Below are 19740 nucleotides of genomic sequence, written 5' to 3'. Positions count from 1 at the left end.
CAAACTGCTTGTTGAACTTCAGTACTATCTAACTGGGTTTATTTCTTTTCCCAAAGCAATCATTCTAGCGTTCAGCTGTAGCTTGGTTGGGAATCTAGGAATGTAAAAACAGGCAATATTTATCAAGATGAAGCCGATCACTTTTCAAAGCAATAATTTGTTTACGATACTATTCTGACGTCCAATTTCACATCTTTTTATGAAATATTTCGTGCCTTATGTGTCGGGCTGAGTTGGCGTTTCTCGCTCTTCCAAGCGCTTTCAAGCCGGTTCTTACAATATTTTGAAAGCAACACAATGATGTCATCGCTTCTCTTACCTGCAGGGCTAAACGCGAGCACTTCGCGTTTCCTAGCAGTGGGCAGCTGCGTTGCTCTGTTTTGTGCCTTGATAGCCGTTGGTAGTAAGTAAGGTTAATCGACCAGATTGAGGGGGAATCCGCCAGGTGGAGTAAGTTTTCTTGGAAGAAAATTTGACATCCACGTGCAATGTAGCCGTACAGCTACAAAGAAATCTTACGCAGCTTTCTCTGCAACATCGTAGTCGAAGAAAATTCGCCCTGGTGCAGGATTCGAACCCGGGATTACCCGCCTATCCAGGACAGTCGCGCTAACAACTGAGTTAAGCGAGAGAGAGAGAGAGAGAGAGTGAGGGAGAGAGTTAGAGAGAGAGAGAGAGAGAGAGAGAGAGAGAGAGAGAGAGAGAGAGAGAGAGAGAGAGAGAAATCACTTTTTTTTCAAGCATATTGGCTTAGGAATGCGTGGTTGCCACCGGCTCATTGCTTGCGGCAACGATGACGATTCGGCCGACCAGAAGTAGTCGCCTCCCGAATAGGCGCCACCCAGCGTGCCCTCCCTCCCACTACTCGATGCTGGGGATGGGGAGAATGAGTTGAGCGGACGGGCCCACATTACGTGAGTTAAAGTGTCTATGGACCCAGAAAGGGGACAGCGGGAGAAGAGAACTGAGAGAAGAGGTCTCGTAGAGGATGGAATGACAGCCGAGGGAATTGGTCTGGAATAGTTGCCATATGCGCCCCGGAGCGTTTTTTAAGGATTTGTGGGCAGGGGGTGAGGGCGGCGGGAAAAACGGTAATGCTCCGTGGCATTTTGGTACGACAGCAGTGGATCGCGGCTCGACCGAGCACCGGGGTGGAGAGCGCTGAGAAAGAGGCTATAGCAGTTTGAAGCGCGAGGGCGAATTCATCAACAACTTGGACGTGAAGCTTCCCTTTGGAGCTCTATGGCCGCTTTTCAGGGGCATGTATAATTTCCCTTCGCAACAGGTAAGCTTGTTAGCTCTGGTTATAGCCAGCTATGAAATTGAAAAGAAGACACAAAACTCACATCATTTAGTTGCTTTTGCCCCTGGCGCTGCGCAACAGAGGTTGTGAACCTGCCGGCGCAATTCTGCATTCCAAAACTAATTATAAACATGTTATCGTGGAAAATAAGCGCTTGGAATAATTTGTGCAACTAAAGGATGAAGTAGAACGAAACATTCACCAAACTTGTGTTTATGAGGAATGCGATAACTGATCCTGTTTTAGCGTAGGAAAAACAGTGAGATGCTGGTGCACCGTCGGAGATGAATATGATGACTATTAAGGTGAGATCAAGAAAGCACTGTTCTCAGCCCCGTCGCTAGAGATGCACCAACACCGAGCGCCATTTTGTCTGCTCATGGCCTCTCTAAATTCGCATTTCAGGGCTTCTGCTTTACTTGGTGGGCCATCGACGAACTTTCATCGTGTGCGTCCTCGGTCTCCTCGGTGCTTGGATTGGCATCATTTTTTCCGACACCGTCTGGATGTTCATGCTAAACAGGGCCGCCTCGGGCGTTTGGCTGGGCATCTTGACGAACTGCGTGAGCCTCTACGTCACCGATGTTGCTCCACCCGAGAAGAGGGCATTCTACGGAAGCCTGACGGAGGCAAGTACCACGCTGCAGATAGGCTACTTTTTGCAGACGATGGTAGAAGGCCTACAAAAGCAGCTGAGCAGAGAGTGATCGTTCTTCGATGTGCTCGCTAGGCGCATGACTGATGGGTTACGCAGGACGTCCTCAAGGTCATTGAAGGGATGCCGCCACGCTCATTAGGGGAGGGTAGCGTCACTAAAAGGCTTTTAGAGTATCGGCACTCTTTTCTCTCATTGTTATGTCCCGCCAGGATTTTCATTGGTCGGTCGGCATCACGTGATATTTGTTTCCATACGGGCGCAGCCATTTTGTTTCTGGGCGCCTCTCCTCTCCACCCCTCTCTGCTGCGCGGACGCTACAGCGGCCGGTCGCACTCTTCCCGTCAGAACTGGCGGCGGTTTCGTTGAGAGAGATGGCAACACTAGAAGCCTTAAACAAAATGGCCCCCAGACGCTTCCGGGTGCACAAAGTGGCAGTACTCTTAACCGTAGCTTATTTAGTGACGCTAGGGGAGGGCTTAGCGGGGGCCCTTAGCCCTGTGCTGTTGCAAAGAGCGGTTTACGGCTTTGTTTTTCTTTGAGCGCAGACGCCAGGGCATTGCTGTGGGTTTTTGAACCTGTAGTATGTGTGACGACTTTCATCCTTATGCCGATCTGGCAAATACAAGAGCAACAAGAGAAACGCTCCACCTATACACCAATTATTACAAATGATTGCACCAACTCCGTGTAATTACTAATTCTAAGCATTCTATGGTTGCTAATCCGGGTTTCAAGTACACTGCTTTCTGGTCTCTTACGAGAAAAGCGATGGACTACCTCGCTCCAGATGAAAGAAAGTGAAATAAGCCCCATTCCCATAAACAGATAAATGCGGACATACCTGTTGGTCGACCTGGCACCCACAATCCAACCCTCACATTGGCTCGAATTCATTATATAATGTATTTAAAAAAAGGATAAAGGGACCGTTACCTGTTGATTCCAGAAATGAATGAATGAAACAAACAATAAATGATTCAGTGATTGAATTACCCAAAGAGCAGAGAAAAGCAATTATCCTGAGTTAAACATCCAATAATAAATCATAATATTACGTGGTATTCGCTTTAATCGGTTCTAATGAATCACAAAAGGATCCCATTGACAGCGACGTTGGTATTCCAACTGAGAAAGGTGTGCTTGCATTGTGCAACGTAAATGTGTTACCGCCTCATGATTGACCTATGATATTTATTGGCATCAAATAACAAATTACACGATGCCGGAGGCCGGGAGAAAAATCTGTCTCAAACGACGATTTGACCAACCTGCGGGTCCCCGAGCGCAGGCAGCCCAACACAACGCCTGGAGTATCCAATGTTCCGCATTACGTCAGCCAGGAAATAAACTTAACAGCCGCACAGAAAGAGCATTGGCATGGTGTCAGTTTGCCGAAATAATAGGTGCAAAACAAAAGAGATGTACCACTCAATACTCCCCCAAAAAGAGAAGGATAAGCCTGTTTTATATCGCCATGTCCGGCGCCAGAAAACCAGCCGGGCAGTTTGTTAGAGCAATACAGATAGGGTATTCGATACACGCCAACATGGATATATAAAAAAAGAACGAAAATGCTGACAGTTATCGAAAATGATTATCTAAAATTCTACACTTATTATTGGTATCGCTAAGATGATATCAGTGGAAAAAGATATTTTAAGACGTAAAAAAACTGAAGTGACGAATATTGAACTCCCTAATGCGAAATTAGTACCCGGCGCGAACTGCAGTATACTCGGTCTGGGCTTATAGCTGCTGCGTCTCTGGAAGTGATCGCGCGATCAGCAAACTCACGGCGACGTGCGCTACTGTGCTGTTATATCGCATCGCGTAGCCGCAGCTTGCAAGCATGTTGTTGCAAATCGCGTTTGAACTTCCCGCGCAAATGTCACGTGGTTCGTATGAGACGTACACGGAGGAGAAGCGCATTGGGAGAGTTTCAGGGGGAGACAGTAAGGGAGAGGGCACCATATTAGAGCGTGCCGCCCTCCCCCTCACATTTTTGTCACACTTTCCTCAAACGTTTCTTTTTTGCCTTCGCTCACTCGGTTACAACGCCGAGGTCGAGGCCGTCGCCGTCGCAGCCGCCAAACCAGTGTTGCCGCTGTCAAAGTGCTGGCGCACTGAAAAAGATGACCAGTGAAATGTGTTTGATAGCCGGAAAAGGCAGGTGGGGTTTCGCTTACTCCGTTGTTTTCTCTAGTAAACTCAGGCGTCATTGACATGTAACGACAAACAGTAGAAACAAAACACCGAGCTTCGGCACGACAGTTAGGTGTAAAATATAGAGGGATGAGGTTGGCAGAAATACTATTCTGTCGAACGTACCTGAAAGGGAAAAAGATAAATTGTGTCTTGCCTATGCCCAGATGACACTTCTTTTTTGTTGGTTTAGTTGCCCTAACTTCTGCTTCATTCTTCGCTTGTACTACTGTAATCAAGTAATTAAGTGTGCGATTATAAATACGGCTTGAGAACACCCGCGTCACATCCTGAGGTGACTCGAGTTCTTAGGCGAAATTGCGCCAACCTGCTCTTCCTAACACCTTACTGCGGGTTCATGAGCAGTCTGTGCGTGTGTAGGCAATGAATTCAGTGCAACAAAAAGTTACACAAGTTAGACTACATAATTTGTTCCTTAACGCATCTAGCATAGAACAACCTTCGAGAAGTCATATCTTTTTTCGTGTTCATTTCAAGTGCAATTTACTAGAAGAACAGCGGAATAGAAGGCAATAAATTGCTTGCTACTCAGGTAAGCAAGCATTCGGTAAACTGAGGTTCGTATTTCTATCGGTCAGCACCAGGCAAAATGTGACACATCAGGGTCCACTCAATTCACATCTGGTGTTTCTAAACAAAATTTTAGCAATCATTTTTTCAACAACACTTGTATTTTTGCGAACTAGATATCACGGGTTTGTCGTAAGTACAAGCGGATATTGGTTAACTTAGTTTTTTTAAACAATATATGTGTCGTTCTATTTTTGTGCAAGGGGAGTTCGCTCTCAAGAAGGGCACGCATTTGATGGACACGTTATCTCGAAACATTTTCATTGTGAGTTTCACCCGTTTTAGCAAGTAGAGACGGCGGTTATTTTTGAGCCTCCTTGGGCATTATTAGCACCTTCTAAGCGAATTAGGGGACCATAAGAATTAGCTAGGAATTTGTTAAAGTCGACACTGCACGCAATTTCCCGCCGCAACACGAATAACACCAACAGAACCGATCACTTATTTGTATTGCTTCACACGGAACAATGATGGAATATCACCGACAAATGCAAGGACATAACCCAGACTTCGTGGGAAATGTTAAGAGTAAATGCGCATTTAATACAAGAGAGGGAGAAACAACGTCTTTATTTGGCCTGGGGAAACCTCGGGGGGTACCTACTATCGCCGGCCTCCCTGGGGGGGGAGGTGACAAGTTCGGCCGCTGGCGATCGATGGCCGCTAGCGCGAGCTGCGCAGCCATCTTCTGTAGTTCATAGTCCGCACTGGTCACCGCACTCCTCTCCAAGCGCGGCGGCAGCGGATCCGCAGTGGTTGAGTCCGTTTGCTGGCAGTCCCAGAGCATGTGCTGCATGGTAGCGCGACCGTCACCACACATCACACACTTATTTGTCTGGAATAATTCGGGGCACACGTGTTTGGGTAGCAGTAAAGACAGAATTTTGAGCAAGCCGTTTAAATGGGTTTTCCTTACATATCATCGTATAACTGCCCTCCTAAAGGACCGCCGCCACCGGTATACGCTAACACAGTATCTCTACGGGCTGGAGCCGCAAGCCCGCGCAATGCCCCTGTTCTTCAATTCCCCAACCGAAAGCTGTTTTTAATGTTGGGCTGATTATGCAACGTTACGTACCCTTTAAGTTCAGCTAACTACAAGAGCTGCAAAGTCACTCACTATACGTCAAGCCGCGGCTGCCAGTGGAAGTTTGGTGTCAAAGCATGAAGTTAGGCCTAACGTCTAACGACGTTATGGCCTAACGCCTAACGACGTCTTTACGCTTCCAAGCAGGACGTTACAGCAAATGCTTGCTGCGCGAGTAGGTCGGCTGGCTATTACTCCCCTTCCCATGCTAGCTCCCTTTGTGGACGCTGTTGTGGACGGGAAAGTACTGTAGGTGTGAGACAGACAACCATGCACTACACTTTGCAGGCGAGTAGTGCTTCTGCCTTAAAACCGTATTTGGCAGTTATGCACTACCATTTGTGGGCTTCCTTCTGCAAGCCGAGCGACAAGAAAATAAATGAAGCCAGCGGTCGCTTATTGAAGGTGTTACGTCTCGGTAGGACAGACATCAGATGAAACATGAGGGGGAATGAAGTGATCCGTTTACATTTTTTACATAGCAGCCATTAAAGAGCTCGTGCAGGCTGCGCCCCCCACATCTTCCTCCTCGTCGTCAGCGTAAATTGATTGTGGGCCACGGCGCTATGGCGATTGACCGCAGCGTCCCGTGAGAAAGGCATGGCAAAATGGCCAATTTCAAAGAAACTTGATATCATTTTAAAGCCACCTAATTATGTATACGTCGTTTTGCAGCATTTGTCTCGAGGAATTTGAGCACTATTTATAAGCGAGGACACCATTCACCACCGCCGTATAACCGGATTGGTACACAAACAGGTGATTCCAAAGAAGAATGAAGGGGAGAAAATAAAATAATTACTCCCACTTCATTATGGTGCGCTTATATCATCAAAATTTTTTTAGTTTATGGCATTACGGTGGCTGTCTTATTCGGAGATACACCTTGGTTACCAGCTCCGACAATTGTCAAATGATCTTGACATTGTGATCTGCTCCGATGATCCGCGCAGGCGGCCACCAGCGCCGGTGCCCTGATCGCCTACACAGTGAGCGGACTCTCCTGGGGCATGCAGGCCAGCACATGCGCCATCCTGTGCGTAGCAGCCTTGTCGCTGCAGTACTACGTGGTCGAGAGTCCGCACTGGTACCTGGCGTACGGATGCGCAAGGACGTCAACGTCGCCACAGCGCGTCTTTACGGCGTTGTTCCGCAGCCCGAGTACCGGTCGAAGGAGCCGAAGATGCCTGGCAGCTGGTCCATCCGACTAGCGCGCACAAGGAGGGCACGGTGAGGCATCGACTGGTTCCTGCTGTTCTTGGAGGTTTCACAGTACCATTGAATGTCACTGAATCATCGTAATCATCGTTATGATTATGGTCGTCGTCGTCATCGTCATTATTATCGTCATGACTATCCCCTTTGTTCCCACTGCAGAACACAGGCTTCTCCAATGATTTCCGGCGCCTCCTATCTTGTGTACGTGGAGCTGAATATTTCCTGCAATTGTCGTAGTTTAACTCTCCAGCCATCCCTACGCCTACTCTATTCGAACATCGGCCCGTTGATGCCGCCTTGTTGAACAACCGGACTCTAAGAGAACCAATAGGGCATACATAAACCTTCGCCTAATACAAGAGATCAGCAGCTCATCATTAACTTCGGTTTTCTTCAACGTTGAAGTTTCTTCCTTGCCAAAAACATTTTTGGCTTTATGAGCTGACATAACATCAAATGCTTCTGCCTTATCATATGGTCTACAATTGTGTCTGGTGCTTACGCGGCGAAGCAGGCCAAGCAGTGGCTCAATGCAGTACTCTGCTGCTTTAAGCCTGCAGCAAAATTGCCTTTAATCGGCCTAATTGAGCCCACCTGAAACCAGGGTGGCCATCGGCGAACATGAATACCTTTATTGATCCAAAGTTACAAAAACTTAATGCCGTTGGAGAGCCACTCAAGGGTAGTGCATATGATGCGGCCCTTGCATAGTCAGCCTCCTGGTTAGGGCGATTTGCGCCCGTTTTTTTTAGATTTTAATGCAGGTGCTTCGCTATGGGCCTTTGGTGAAAAGTAGAGGGATTTTACTTCCTAGCGAAATGAGCTGTGATGGTGAGTGCAGAACACAGGCCTTATTCACGGTTTTTTTTGTTGGGCCAACCAGGCCACCTAAGCTTCCCTTGCTACTATTCCAACAGTAAAGGGTGAAGAAGTAGGTATTGAGTACCAACAACTACCAATTTTCTCGTTTTATTCTCTTAAGCAGTTTCAGTAAAGGCTACCTTAAGAGTGGCGAGGACGTTCTATTGGCTACTTATTCTGTCAACGCCGCGCAGTTCTATGTGGTCGTCGTGTTCACTTTAAACATTAAAGTGACACCGTGCGAGCACTCCACGAAGATAATTCGTAGCTTTGCATGACAAAGGGGGGGGGGGGGGAATTCTAGGCTGTTCCGAAAGCAATGAAAATCATTCCAAGCAATCCTCCTTTCCCGCAGAATGATGTGCGTCTGCCTGCTACTGCACCTGGCGCACAACATGTCGTGCGCCCCGCTGTTCACGATGCGGGCAATCCAAGTCATGGTGACGCTCTTTGGAGGAGGTTACGGCGGAGTGGCGGCCTTTTTGTTGCTCGCCGCCCACGTGATCGTCACGGCGAACTTTTCGGCCCTCACCAGCCTAGTCGGTCGTCGTCGACTCTTGTGCGCTTCTGCTCTCCTAGTCGCAGGAACCCTGTTCGCCTTGAGGCCTCTGGATCATCTGGTTGTGAGGTAAGGAACCAGGAACAAGAACTTTTTTAATGCGTAGCATTCTTTGCGCGATTAACCCCACAGCTAAAATTGTGTCAAGCCGTGAGTTTTACACAAACTGCATAATTGGCAAAGTTAACACAACATTTCACCGTTATAATAGTGTTTGGAGGATATGTAAAATACAGGGAAATATGTATAATGACGAAATCAAACATATGTACCATATACACCGCCCTTACAGAACAAAAGTGTATTATAAAAGGCCTTAAAATCAACCTAAAAACAAACGAAACCCGTGAAAGGGTGGCAACTTGTAATGCCGTTCATTTACATGAACATGAATACTTGTGTATTCAGCTAATTTAGGAAACTTATGCGTTACATTAGCGTAAACTGATATTTTTTAACGTTGTTAGTGGTGTGTTTCTTATGTGTCTGAGAACGCCAGGGCCACCAGTAAAGGTTTTTTCGTTTGCACAGATCCGTGTTCATAGTTCGGAATCAGCCGAGGCCGCAGGTCTGGTTGATTTCAATTGCGGTTGAGCAGGGTGATAGGGAAGTTCTAAATGATGGGGCAGAATTAGGGAGCTAGAGACGCTGTTCCGATACACAGTGAAAACTATAAAAATACTTGCAGTCTTTAATCAATTTTAATGCACGAAGCCTAAAGAAGAACCTCGACACAATCAATAGTTTCATAGCCTCACTGAACCATTCTTTCTAGTTCATATGCATATCAGAAACTTAGCTTTGTGATTCTGACAGAAATATGCGCAGTTTTCTATCATATCAATCAGAGTATTGTCATTGAGCTTCAGATAGCTATGGGGGAATAGCAGTTTTCATATCGCCTAACATCTCGTACACACCTAGGCAATATCTGTCCTTCACTACAAATCTTTGCGAATCAGTGTGGATAGAAACGGATTGGTCACTACTTCCACATAACAATGAAAAGGTAGTCATTGGTTGCATCTATCGTTCGCCTTCATCTTCTCTCACTGAATTCGTGCTTAACCTTGATACTATTCTTAACCAGCTAGCTTTAGGAAATAAGGACGTTCTGTTAGTTGGTGACCTCAACATTAATTTACATGACACCGAATCTAACTCGTATACAACTTACACAGATTGCTTTACTGGGGATTTGGATTCGAACCTCTGATAAATTCACCCACCAGATGCGTGTACAATGGTCCATGCGCGTTATTAAACCATGCTCTATCTAACCTATCGCCCCAACCTTTCCCAGCTGTTACTGACGCAGATATCACCTATAATTTTCCTATTTTTCTTATTTTTGACGCGAACGTGCCTGAAAAATGCAGTTCTCACTTTACATCCATATTTGATTCAGAAATTTAGAGAAGCTATCAGGGCGACTGTACGGTGTACCATTAACTGTATGGATGATGTAGAAGGAGCACTGCAGCCCTTTTATTCCGCATATTTAAGATTTGTGCCATCTAGCACTACTACTGTAAAATGTAAAAAGATTCAGTTGCATAAATATTCCTTGGATTACTGAATTACTTTTAGAAAGCCTACGAAAGAAATATAACCTCTACAAGAAAACCAAAAGGCAGCCCTTCAATTCAAATTTAGCTAAGATATACAAGAAATACTGCTCGCTCCTTAACATTATTTTAAAACAGGCAAAAAAAGTGTTATATGAGTATAAATTTGCTAAACACGAAAATAACCCCCAAAACAAGGGAATCTGATACCTTTCTTAACACGACTACAGTTAATGCCTCAATACGAAAAATCACCTGCAATGGAACAAACCTAAATAAACCAACTGACATTGCCGAAGCTTTCTGCGATTTTTTTTCCTGTGTCTATAACAATACCCCTCAGTCTCTGAATGCGCAACTCTGTATGCTCCGTGCTAACCAAGCTTTCTTTTTATGCCCGGTTACACCAGAAGAGTGCGATCTACTCTTGGTACACTAAAAAACAGGAGCCCAGGCCTAGACAACATTTCTATTCGCCATTTTAAGTTAGTTGTAGATTTAATCGGAAATACACTTACCCATATAATAAATCTTATATTTAGGTCTGGAACGTTCCCATCCTCTCTACAGAAAGCAAAAGTGATGCCCATATTCAAAAAAAGCGATCGTTTATTACTATCTAACTGCCGCCCCATTTCCATTCTTTCCTGTTTAAGTAAACTAATTGAACAGCTATTTTCCAAACGTCTTATTAGCTACCTAACTAAGTTTTAATGTACTAAACCCTTGCCAATTCGGTATCCAGTTTAGACGTTCCATTATCCTAGCTTTGCTTTCGTTAACTGACTTTATCAAGAAATCAACAGACTCTGGACAGTTTGTGGGGTCAGTTTTTTACACTTTACTAAAGTATTTGATACCATTAATCACGAAATCTTGTTTAATATATTAGAAACTTATGGCATAACTGGACCGGCATTACTATTTTTAAAACGTTACCTACTAAACAGACAATACACTGTATATGTTGCCGATACTATCTCTGAAACGTAAACATTTAATCAAGGCGTTCCCCTGGGATCAATCTTAGGTCCTTTACTTTTTCTTTTATATATTAATGACCTTTCCGACTGCGTCAATCCCCCTCACTGCATCTTGTATGCGGACGATACCCCAGTATTATTATCTAATAAATCAATAATTTGCCTTATTTCAAACTTGAATGCAGTGCTCAGCAACGTTATAAACTGGTGCCATGAGAGTTAGCGACTTATTGACCCGGAAAAAACTAAAATTATGGCATTCAGGTCATATCAGAAAACTATCCCTATTTTTTCCGAAATGAAACTTGAGCCTTATTTAATTGCGCCATGTTACCGCGTTAGATTCCTTCGCATTCATCTCTGACCCTAACCTTACATATGAATCGCACTTTTCCAATCTTAAGCAAAAATCTGCTTTTGGTATACCCTCAATTCATAATTGAGGGTCTCCTTGCAGTCTGTTGACTATGGGACCCTCGTCTGTATAATAATACGTTTGTCTTCGTTTTTATGAAAAAAACTTTCACTTAAAAAATACTAAAAAATACTACTAAGCACCTTATGATGACCAGGAAGAATCCCGTTGGAGCCACCCGTTGGAGCCACCTGATCAAGGCTCATCATGCATTGTTGTCTTTATATTTTGCTTTTGTTCACAGTCATTTCCATTATGGCATTGTTTCATGGGCGAATGCGTACTCTTCTAACGTTTCATCGGTTCAACAAATTAAAAATCAATGTATTCGAATTATAAAGTTTAGTTCCTGTCTTTCCTCTGCCTCAGGCCTACTACGTCAGAATAACACACTATCAACTAATGCACTATTTCACTACAACTTTGGAATATTTTTTACAAATTCTTGCACTGTTACCACTGTTATAATTTTAATAATCCTGTTAGTTTACGCAGCAAAAGCTGCAACAGATTTTCAAGTAATAATAATTTATTACCAACTGTGCGTACTACTTACGGTAAGAAAACATCTTGTTTCGCAGCTGTCACATTGTTGAATAATTTGCCTGTTACAGTCAAATCATCGTCGTCTATTACATGCTTAAAAAAACCTTAGAGAGTTTCTTCTGGATTAATTACGATCCTGCTTTTGTGCGTATTTATGATTGGTATTCGTGTTTGCTTGTGCCGTTATTTCCTTCGTGTCACTTCACATTGTTTGTATACCTTCTTGTCAAATCTTGTTTGTATATCTTCTTGTCAATTTTAGGCTTACTGTTGAGTGCATGTACATTACAGATTAACTTCACTTGTCCTTTTACTATTATGATGAGATGTCACGCCTATTTGCTTCTTTCAGAAATTTGTTTGCTTATTCATAATTGAGGGTCCCCTAGCAGTCTGTTGACTGTGGGACCCTCGTCTGTATAATAATACGTTTGTCTTCGTTTTTATGAAATAAACTTTCACTTAAAAAATACTAAAAAATACTACTAAGCACCATATGATGACCAGGAAGAATCCCGTTGGAGCCACCTAGCTTTGTGGGTGCGTAATTATCAGAACAGAACAATTATATCGCTGTGGTTGCATGGAAGTTTTAAAACCACGTGTTCATCTCCTCCGGAAACATCCCCTCATCACCTCTATCTCACCTGCCCGCATATTGCATGGCGTAAACATCTTCCGAGAAAGCTGTCAATAATGTTACCTTACCGGCCAATTGTCCGCCATGGAGCAGGCAGTGCGATATGTCGGGGAGATACCGTCATCAGCGCGACGGCCTTTTGTGCCCGTCTTCAAAGCGAAACGTGGTGGTGCATTTCCCAGTATAAAGCGGTTCCGTCGCGTTAGGGGTCGCCCCTTTAGAATGCACGACTACCGTGAGACTTGCAGCAACGATCAGATCTTTCTCACCGCGCTCTCTCATTCGTGCAAACTGGGGGGTGAGGCGTGAGGACCGCTACAAAACATTCGCTTGGGTGCTTAGCTTTCTCTCGATGTTTCGGAGTCTCGCGAGGCCATGACCGATTGATTCCGTGGCTGTATAGCTTCAGCTGCATCACTCTTTCAGAAAAAAAAAAGGCAGTGGCTTAACTCTGCTATGCCACATTTACTTAGCGTGAGCTACGGTCGAGCAATGCAGTCCAATCCAGTCCAGTCCAGTCCAGTCCAATCGAGTCCAGTCCAGTCCGTTCCAGTCCAGTCCAGTCCAGTCATTGGTCCTCGCGCATGCGCAGAACGGCTCTCCAGGAGCCACGCGAAACGGCTATCAGGCGGCTTCGGCTCAGCTTCAGACTTGGCTACTGCGCAGCGTACAGCTGGGCACTCGCCGGCACCAGTGCGTCTGCCGCGGCTATGACGTCACTCCTCTGGAATGCGCAGACCGGGGAATGTGCCGACCCAATTCTCTACACACCCGTACTCCAATTGGACTGGATGTTCAATCGAATCCAATACAATCTAATTCATTCCGATCCAATCCAAATCCAATTCAATCCAATCCAATGCTTCTCGCGCTTGCGCAGCACGGCCCTTCAGGGTCCACGTGAAACTGCTCAACCTCGCCCAGTGCAGCTTACGCTACAAAAACGCTGGCTTTCCCCCGGTCACATGCCAGGCATAAGTTTGCACCCAATAGCCTTCCGAGTGACGTTGCAGCTAGCTTTATTCGCAAGAAGGTTGCTTGAAATCTTGCTTAAGTAAGCCATCGAAGAAGGTCATTAGGCTTGGTTGCACTGTTTTACAAAAAAATCAGGAACAATCAGTATTACCGGAAATATGGGCCAATAGGCAGCTGTGGGCATCTGCGATCCGTTCCAGAAGTAGGCACCTGCACAAAAACAAATGCCTCGCTAAAACCACGCAAGGAGAGAACGCTTCAGCAAATTCCAGAATCAAAAGGGATACAGCTCTACTGCACAGGGTACGTGTAAAACAAAATGCGCCCCCTTGATAACTGAACGGAAGCAGTACTGTTGCGGAGAGTGCAAACCAATAAATGAAGTTTGCCGAGTATCTCCTTGTTTTGCTGCAAATGGCGCCGAAAAACGACAGTTCGATGCCACACCTGCCACATAATTGCCCAGTCTCTATTCCTCCTCGCCATTTTCCTTCACTGTATCACTTCCCAAGCTTGTGAAGTTAGATTCACATGCACTACTTGGTTTTTAATAACGCGGTAGGTTTGTTTAGAGCCCACTATTGCGAGTATTATACTTGTGGAATTAGTTATTACTTGAATTGGTAGAAATTACCCCGTTATAAGCATCCATACCAACCTTGTATATATTGATGTTCATTGTAAAAGCGAACATTTGAGAAAAATATTTTGTTTTTTTACGGGCCGAGATGGTAGCTTTAAAAATGGCTGTATTAGGCATTACACTGTACTGTTTTACCAGTGTATGTACTCGTATTCTATTTACATAACGGGGTTAAAGTGCAGAGTTAGGTTTTCTATGTTTCATGCTAAATAAAAAACAAAAGCGTAAATTTAAACGAAAATACCTGTTAATTAACGTCGGACATGTCATATCATGGTTTTTAGGTGTTTGGCTCGGGGGTTTGTTTCCTTGATTCGGAATGGTGGTTCATACTTTTTAACTGATGTCCCGTTTATAGGGGTTGTGTGGTTCTGTAGTAAAAATGCTCTTGCTATGCTAAATAGCTTACTTGGATAACAACCAACGTCTTTCCAAATTTCTCTACGGTGCCGTAACGTTGCAGAACCTCAGTAGTTGTGCTCATCCTATTTGTTCGTCCTGTGGCTTATGGAGTGGTTAAGTTTTGCTCTGTGATTTATGGTTCTGCGTACCACCGTGTTAAACACTCGATGGTTTGATACCTTTAGAAGGGTATCGTAGTACTGTACTGTAACACCTACGGGAAGAGAAAGAGAGAGAGAGAGAGAGAGAGAGAGAGAGAGAGAGAGAGAGAGAGAGAGAGAGAGAGAGAGAGAGAGAGAGAGAAAAACCTTCAATAAAATCCGAAGATGTCATCCCCACAACGATAGGGCTTGCTAGTTCAGATGGGTGTTAATACACAGAGAACAAAAAGCGAAAACATCTCCGGAGTAAAACATCCCTTGTACGATGTTCTGAGCGAGCTTCAGTAGCCTTTAAATAGATATGTTGTTAAGTTTGCACCCCTTTGAACGCGACCGGCGAAATTGAAACGGTACTGCACAACCATACACGCCAACTTCGGCTTTACAGAAGGTGAGGGGAAATGTGGATTATAGACCCAAATCTCAACGTGCTACAGTATTTCAGCGTTGATTAAAAAAAAATGTGCTCACGTTCTGTTATTGTTCAGTGTCAAGAGGCCAAAGCTTGGTTTCCCCCCAATGTTCCACGAACACCGGTAGCAGCCGAATTTAAATGTTAGTTTTAGGTAACACTAACCTATTACCAAGCGATTAGTGAAATAATACCATTGAAGAAATTATTCACATGAATTTAGACGAAGTGTTTTTTTTTTTGGGCGCAGTCAGTGGTCAAATGAGAAGCAGGACGGACCTGTCGACTGGCGGGCCGTGCTTTCCGTCTGTGTTCTGGTGCTGGGCTACTCAGTGGGTCTTTGCCACCTGCCGACCTTGCTCACCGGCGAGCTGATACCCCTGCGCCTGCGCTTCTGCGGCTCGTCGTTCGTTTGGGCGTCGCGCTGGTTGATCACCTCATTAATGGTGCACTTCGACGCACAGGTGGTTGCTGCGTTCGGACGTAAGGACACGTTCGTCATGTACGGCACGGGACTCGGACTTCTCGTCGGCGCGGTGGCGCTCCTTATACCGGACACGGAGAGCCGTCCGCTACATGATATTGACCTTGCTAGTTGAGATTAACCAGCAAGTTCTATCGCCATTAGCTGGCAGCGATATTACGATATTATTTACTTCAGGTCGTTTTTCACAATGCGCCCTTTTAAAGGATAATCGGCTTTTTCCGTCTCACTGTCCGGAATGTAGTGCTTTGAACTTATACAGTATGTTATATTTGAATTGGTGAATAATGTTTCCGTTCACAAATAACCTCACTGCATGCTCGACAGTGATATGGAACTTGTATGAATATATTTCTACCGCAATCTAGCAGAGAGATGAACGTGTTATGCTCTGTAATTAAAAATTACCTTCCAAGTTGTTTTGTGATAGCAAGTGAATGCTTTTTTGTGAGAGTCTCCAAAGCGGCACATAAAGGCCCAAAATCTAGTGAATTTTATCGACTAACCGATGACCAGGACAAAAGCGATGCTTTATAGTTTAACGGTGTCATTTTTATTTTATTTTTTTTTGTTTTTCACTTGTAAGTACTGCAGTTTCTCTCGAGACTTTTTATGGTGGGTACAGGTAAGTAAATACAGAGTAGACAATCGATAAACGAAACTTGAAGGGAGCGAAAAAATACGTATCATTGAACAGGAGTTTCGTTTACTAAGAGATGCGGAAAAGGGCAAATTTATGTGCGTCCACACCCTTGGTACCATATCATGGAACTCTAAGGACTAGAAGGTAAATGTAGTTAGCTTTTCAGAAACCAAGAAATCTACAAGAGGTTCAGGTACAGCATTCCAAATTTTATTTGGCAACAATAGTCACTGCGCACTAAAAAATGCATCGGTTTTCCTCCTTGCAAATCGCATCGTCATGATCGCTTTTTCTACTACGGCACCGAAGCTTTAGTCAAACGTTTCAGATCCTAGTTCTTTGTGAAAAAAAATTCTTACGTTGAAGTTGGGTATCTTCTACGGTAGGTGTCTCTTCAGATTCGTCTTTGATCTCATCCTTCTTTTTCTCCTCTTCATCGCACACCCCAGCAACAATGCTCTCCCATGTGTTCTCAGTGCAAGCCACAACATTACTATCGATGTGCACATATTCATCAAAGCCCAGCGGCCTTTACTTTAAAGCCCAATGCTCTGTTACCTCCTGCCTCTCAATGGCATCTTCCGTGCCACATTCAGGAAAACACTGAAAGTCGGATGACCGGTCGCCTGAAAAAAATGCGCATGCTTGAAGCAATTTACTATAGTGTTAGCCGTCAGCTGCCTCCAGACATCGGCAATAAGATGAATGGCGCAAAGAATCTCCCTGTTGTGTAGAATCCTCGTTAAGTTGCTTTTCGGGATACCATGCTTCGTAGTAAGCGCCGTCTTCGGGTAAGAGAGGCTTTCGAAGTGAAGAATGATGTCCATCTTGTTTTCTAACGTAAGCGAATAGTGTGCACGCTTACGTGCCGCCATTGAAAGAACGGAGGCTGGACGTGTCAACTTCGCGAGTGCTTCGAGCCACCCAATTTAGAAGGCGGTGTCGCGGAAATGTCACGCGAATAACACTACGATGGCACGAACGAGGCGGCAGAAGCTGCTTCCTGTAACCTCGGCGACTTAAATCGATACGCGAAACACTAGAACGAGAACTGCGATGTTACATTGGTGGCGCTAACACGGCTGACTACTATACCGAGACGGGGCTTATCAGCCAACGAAGCTAAAAAACAAACGAAACAGCCGGAAGCAGAGAAAGCTGATGCTCATGACAATGGGCCTGACAAAAAGTTCCAGTTTCAGTTCTACTTACACGGTGACGTGGAATTTTTTGGCCGATTACGGAAATGTTTTTTTTACGTTATCTGCAAACCAACCAGCTTGCAGGCTACTGTTCCGTGCCAGCGGAAATTCCGTTTTAAGCGATTTCTGTATATCGAGATTCTACTGGGCATACAAACAAGGCTAGCAATCAATAGAAAATAAACTGGCCAACAATAAAAAAGCATAAATTATTACAAACGCGTTTTAAATAAAGACAATGGCTACTGGGTAACCGCTCCGTTAGTGAGATTCTCCCATTCAACAATGATTCGATAAAAAAACGGAATGTTTGTAACAATTATTTCGAGCGTTCAAAGGGGTTGTAGAAAACCCGTGGCGGCGTCTTGTATTATAATCGGATGAATATGTTAAAATACGAGACGTGTAACTGACGTAATGTTATCTAATTAATTGAAAGAAGAACTTTAGCCGGCAAATACTGGCAACTTCTGGCGGAAAATATTGTGAAAACTCGATATTTTGAGCAAAAAATAGGTGTTGCCCACAGTTTTCCTCCAGGTAAACTGCCACGGCAAAGGAGTTAAAATGCCTGGTTCAAGCAACGCGGTCGATAAATTTCGATAACGTTCAGAAAACAAGTTATGGTGCGGATATGGTTTCAGCAGAATGATGTGTCAATCTAGTGGAATGTATTGAAGCGCTGAGCAACAGAATCCTCTGCTCCATGCACAAAAATGCTTTACTTCGCCACGAAAATCACATTGCATTGACCCGGCACAAATTTACGACACGTAAGTGGCCGCACTATTACGGTAGATTTGGATTTGCCACGTGGGGTCTTTTCAGTAGGCTGTTAGTATACAATCATTGCAGACAGTTACTCTAGCGATTCTGGGGCCAGGTGAAGGCATCTATTTGGCGCATTAACGAAAGCTAAAGGATCGTTCCTCGTTGCAATCTTCCAAGGAGTACTAGGCAAAACTATTGGTCAGGCTAGACCAGTGCTAGCGCGAAACATTTTTACAAGTTCGCTATGGTTTCAGTGTTTTTAACTGTTCCCTATAAGCAACCAAGGAGCGCCAAGAACACAAATCTGACCTTTAACCCAGGAGGATTTTGGGAATGGACTGGTTTTTACTAAACACGAGAGGGATATCCAGCGGAGAAGGAGATGGGGGCAGGGAATTTAGGCTCAACACAGATGGTCGTAACGCCTCTATAGGTGCCTTATAAGCGCCGAGCATCCGCACCTGAACAAACTGCTCCTTCAGGATGCTTGGGGCCATTATGCTGCTCACACAGGTGAAGACACAACCGTCGCACAAAAAGGAGCAGAAAACTGCACACGTGAACCATGAGCCATTCAACGTGTATAGAAAGTGCTGTCGTTCTACAGCATCGTCGAAAGGTTTTAGGTAGTGTCTATTATCCCGGCAACCGGGAGAATTACCGTCAGAAATTTCTCACGGCAGTCGCTTCTTATTGGCTAAGCACGCTACGTGGAGATTCAATCTGATAAATATCCCCTAAAAAGCCCTGTTTGCAGCTGCCCCTGTAGCGCCTGGTATAGGAGGCTGAGGTTCGAGTCCGACTTTCGGATGTTTTTTTCATAGCTTTTGGAATTTTTTTAGCCATCGTTATTTTGTTAGTGCTTTTTTTACTCTGGTTTTTACTATATCAAGAGAACGACGCACAGGACTTCTAGAATTGGTTGAACTACGTTTAATACAGATTGTGTTCTGCGTCGTTGGGCTGGGTTAGATTGGGTTTGTTGCAGTTTGGCAGGATGTGGGTAGGTTATGATGCGTTGGGTTAGGTTAGGTAAGGTTCGGTCATGTTATGTTACGTTTGGTTACGTTGGGACGTAGTATTATTCAGCAAATGTTCGGCCAACCAGCTTTTATGAGACTGCCGTGAGAATTTCCCGGAGCTAATTCTCACGGCTGCCGTGAGATTAGACGCAGCCAAGGTTTTAAGCACCCAAGCAGCACCGAGCGGCTGAAGCTTCCGCCGTCCAAAAAACAGCCGAATTTTATAGACCAGAATTTTACCGAGTCGGCCATTTTGCGGCAACCGGTGCGCCATCGGACGGGCATTTCTTGGGGACTGCGTTGCGAGTAGACGACGCCGCAGTCACACGCTCTTGTTCCGTGCCATGCGTGCATATCAGAAGCCCCAGCAGCATCAAAAATCGGTAAGTGTCAT

The 19740-nt window shown here is 44.8% G+C and overlaps 1 protein-coding gene across 1 annotated transcript; it reads left to right on the top strand.

The window, feature by feature from the left end:
• Positions 1-1708: 1708 nt before the first annotated feature.
• Positions 1709-15823, top strand: LOC144172387 (facilitated trehalose transporter Tret1-like; the record flags this gene model as incomplete). The annotated part of the gene is made up of 4 exons (XM_077701136.1): positions 1709-1932; positions 6795-6937; positions 8276-8548; positions 15475-15823. Coding segments are annotated over 4 exons (989 nt in total), but the record flags the coding sequence as incomplete, so codon positions are not given.
• Between the last annotated feature and the right edge of the window lie 3917 nt (positions 15824-19740).

The sequence above is a fragment of the Haemaphysalis longicornis genome, unplaced genomic scaffold, assembly GCF_048455015.1.
Source record: "Haemaphysalis longicornis isolate Haplotype H1 unplaced genomic scaffold, Haemaphysalis longicornis Haplotype H1 scaffold_20, whole genome shotgun sequence".
NCBI lineage: Eukaryota > Metazoa > Arthropoda > Arachnida > Ixodida > Ixodidae > Haemaphysalis > Haemaphysalis longicornis.
Note: the sequence above shows the minus strand (reverse complement) of the source record. Positions and strands in the feature narration are given on the sequence as shown.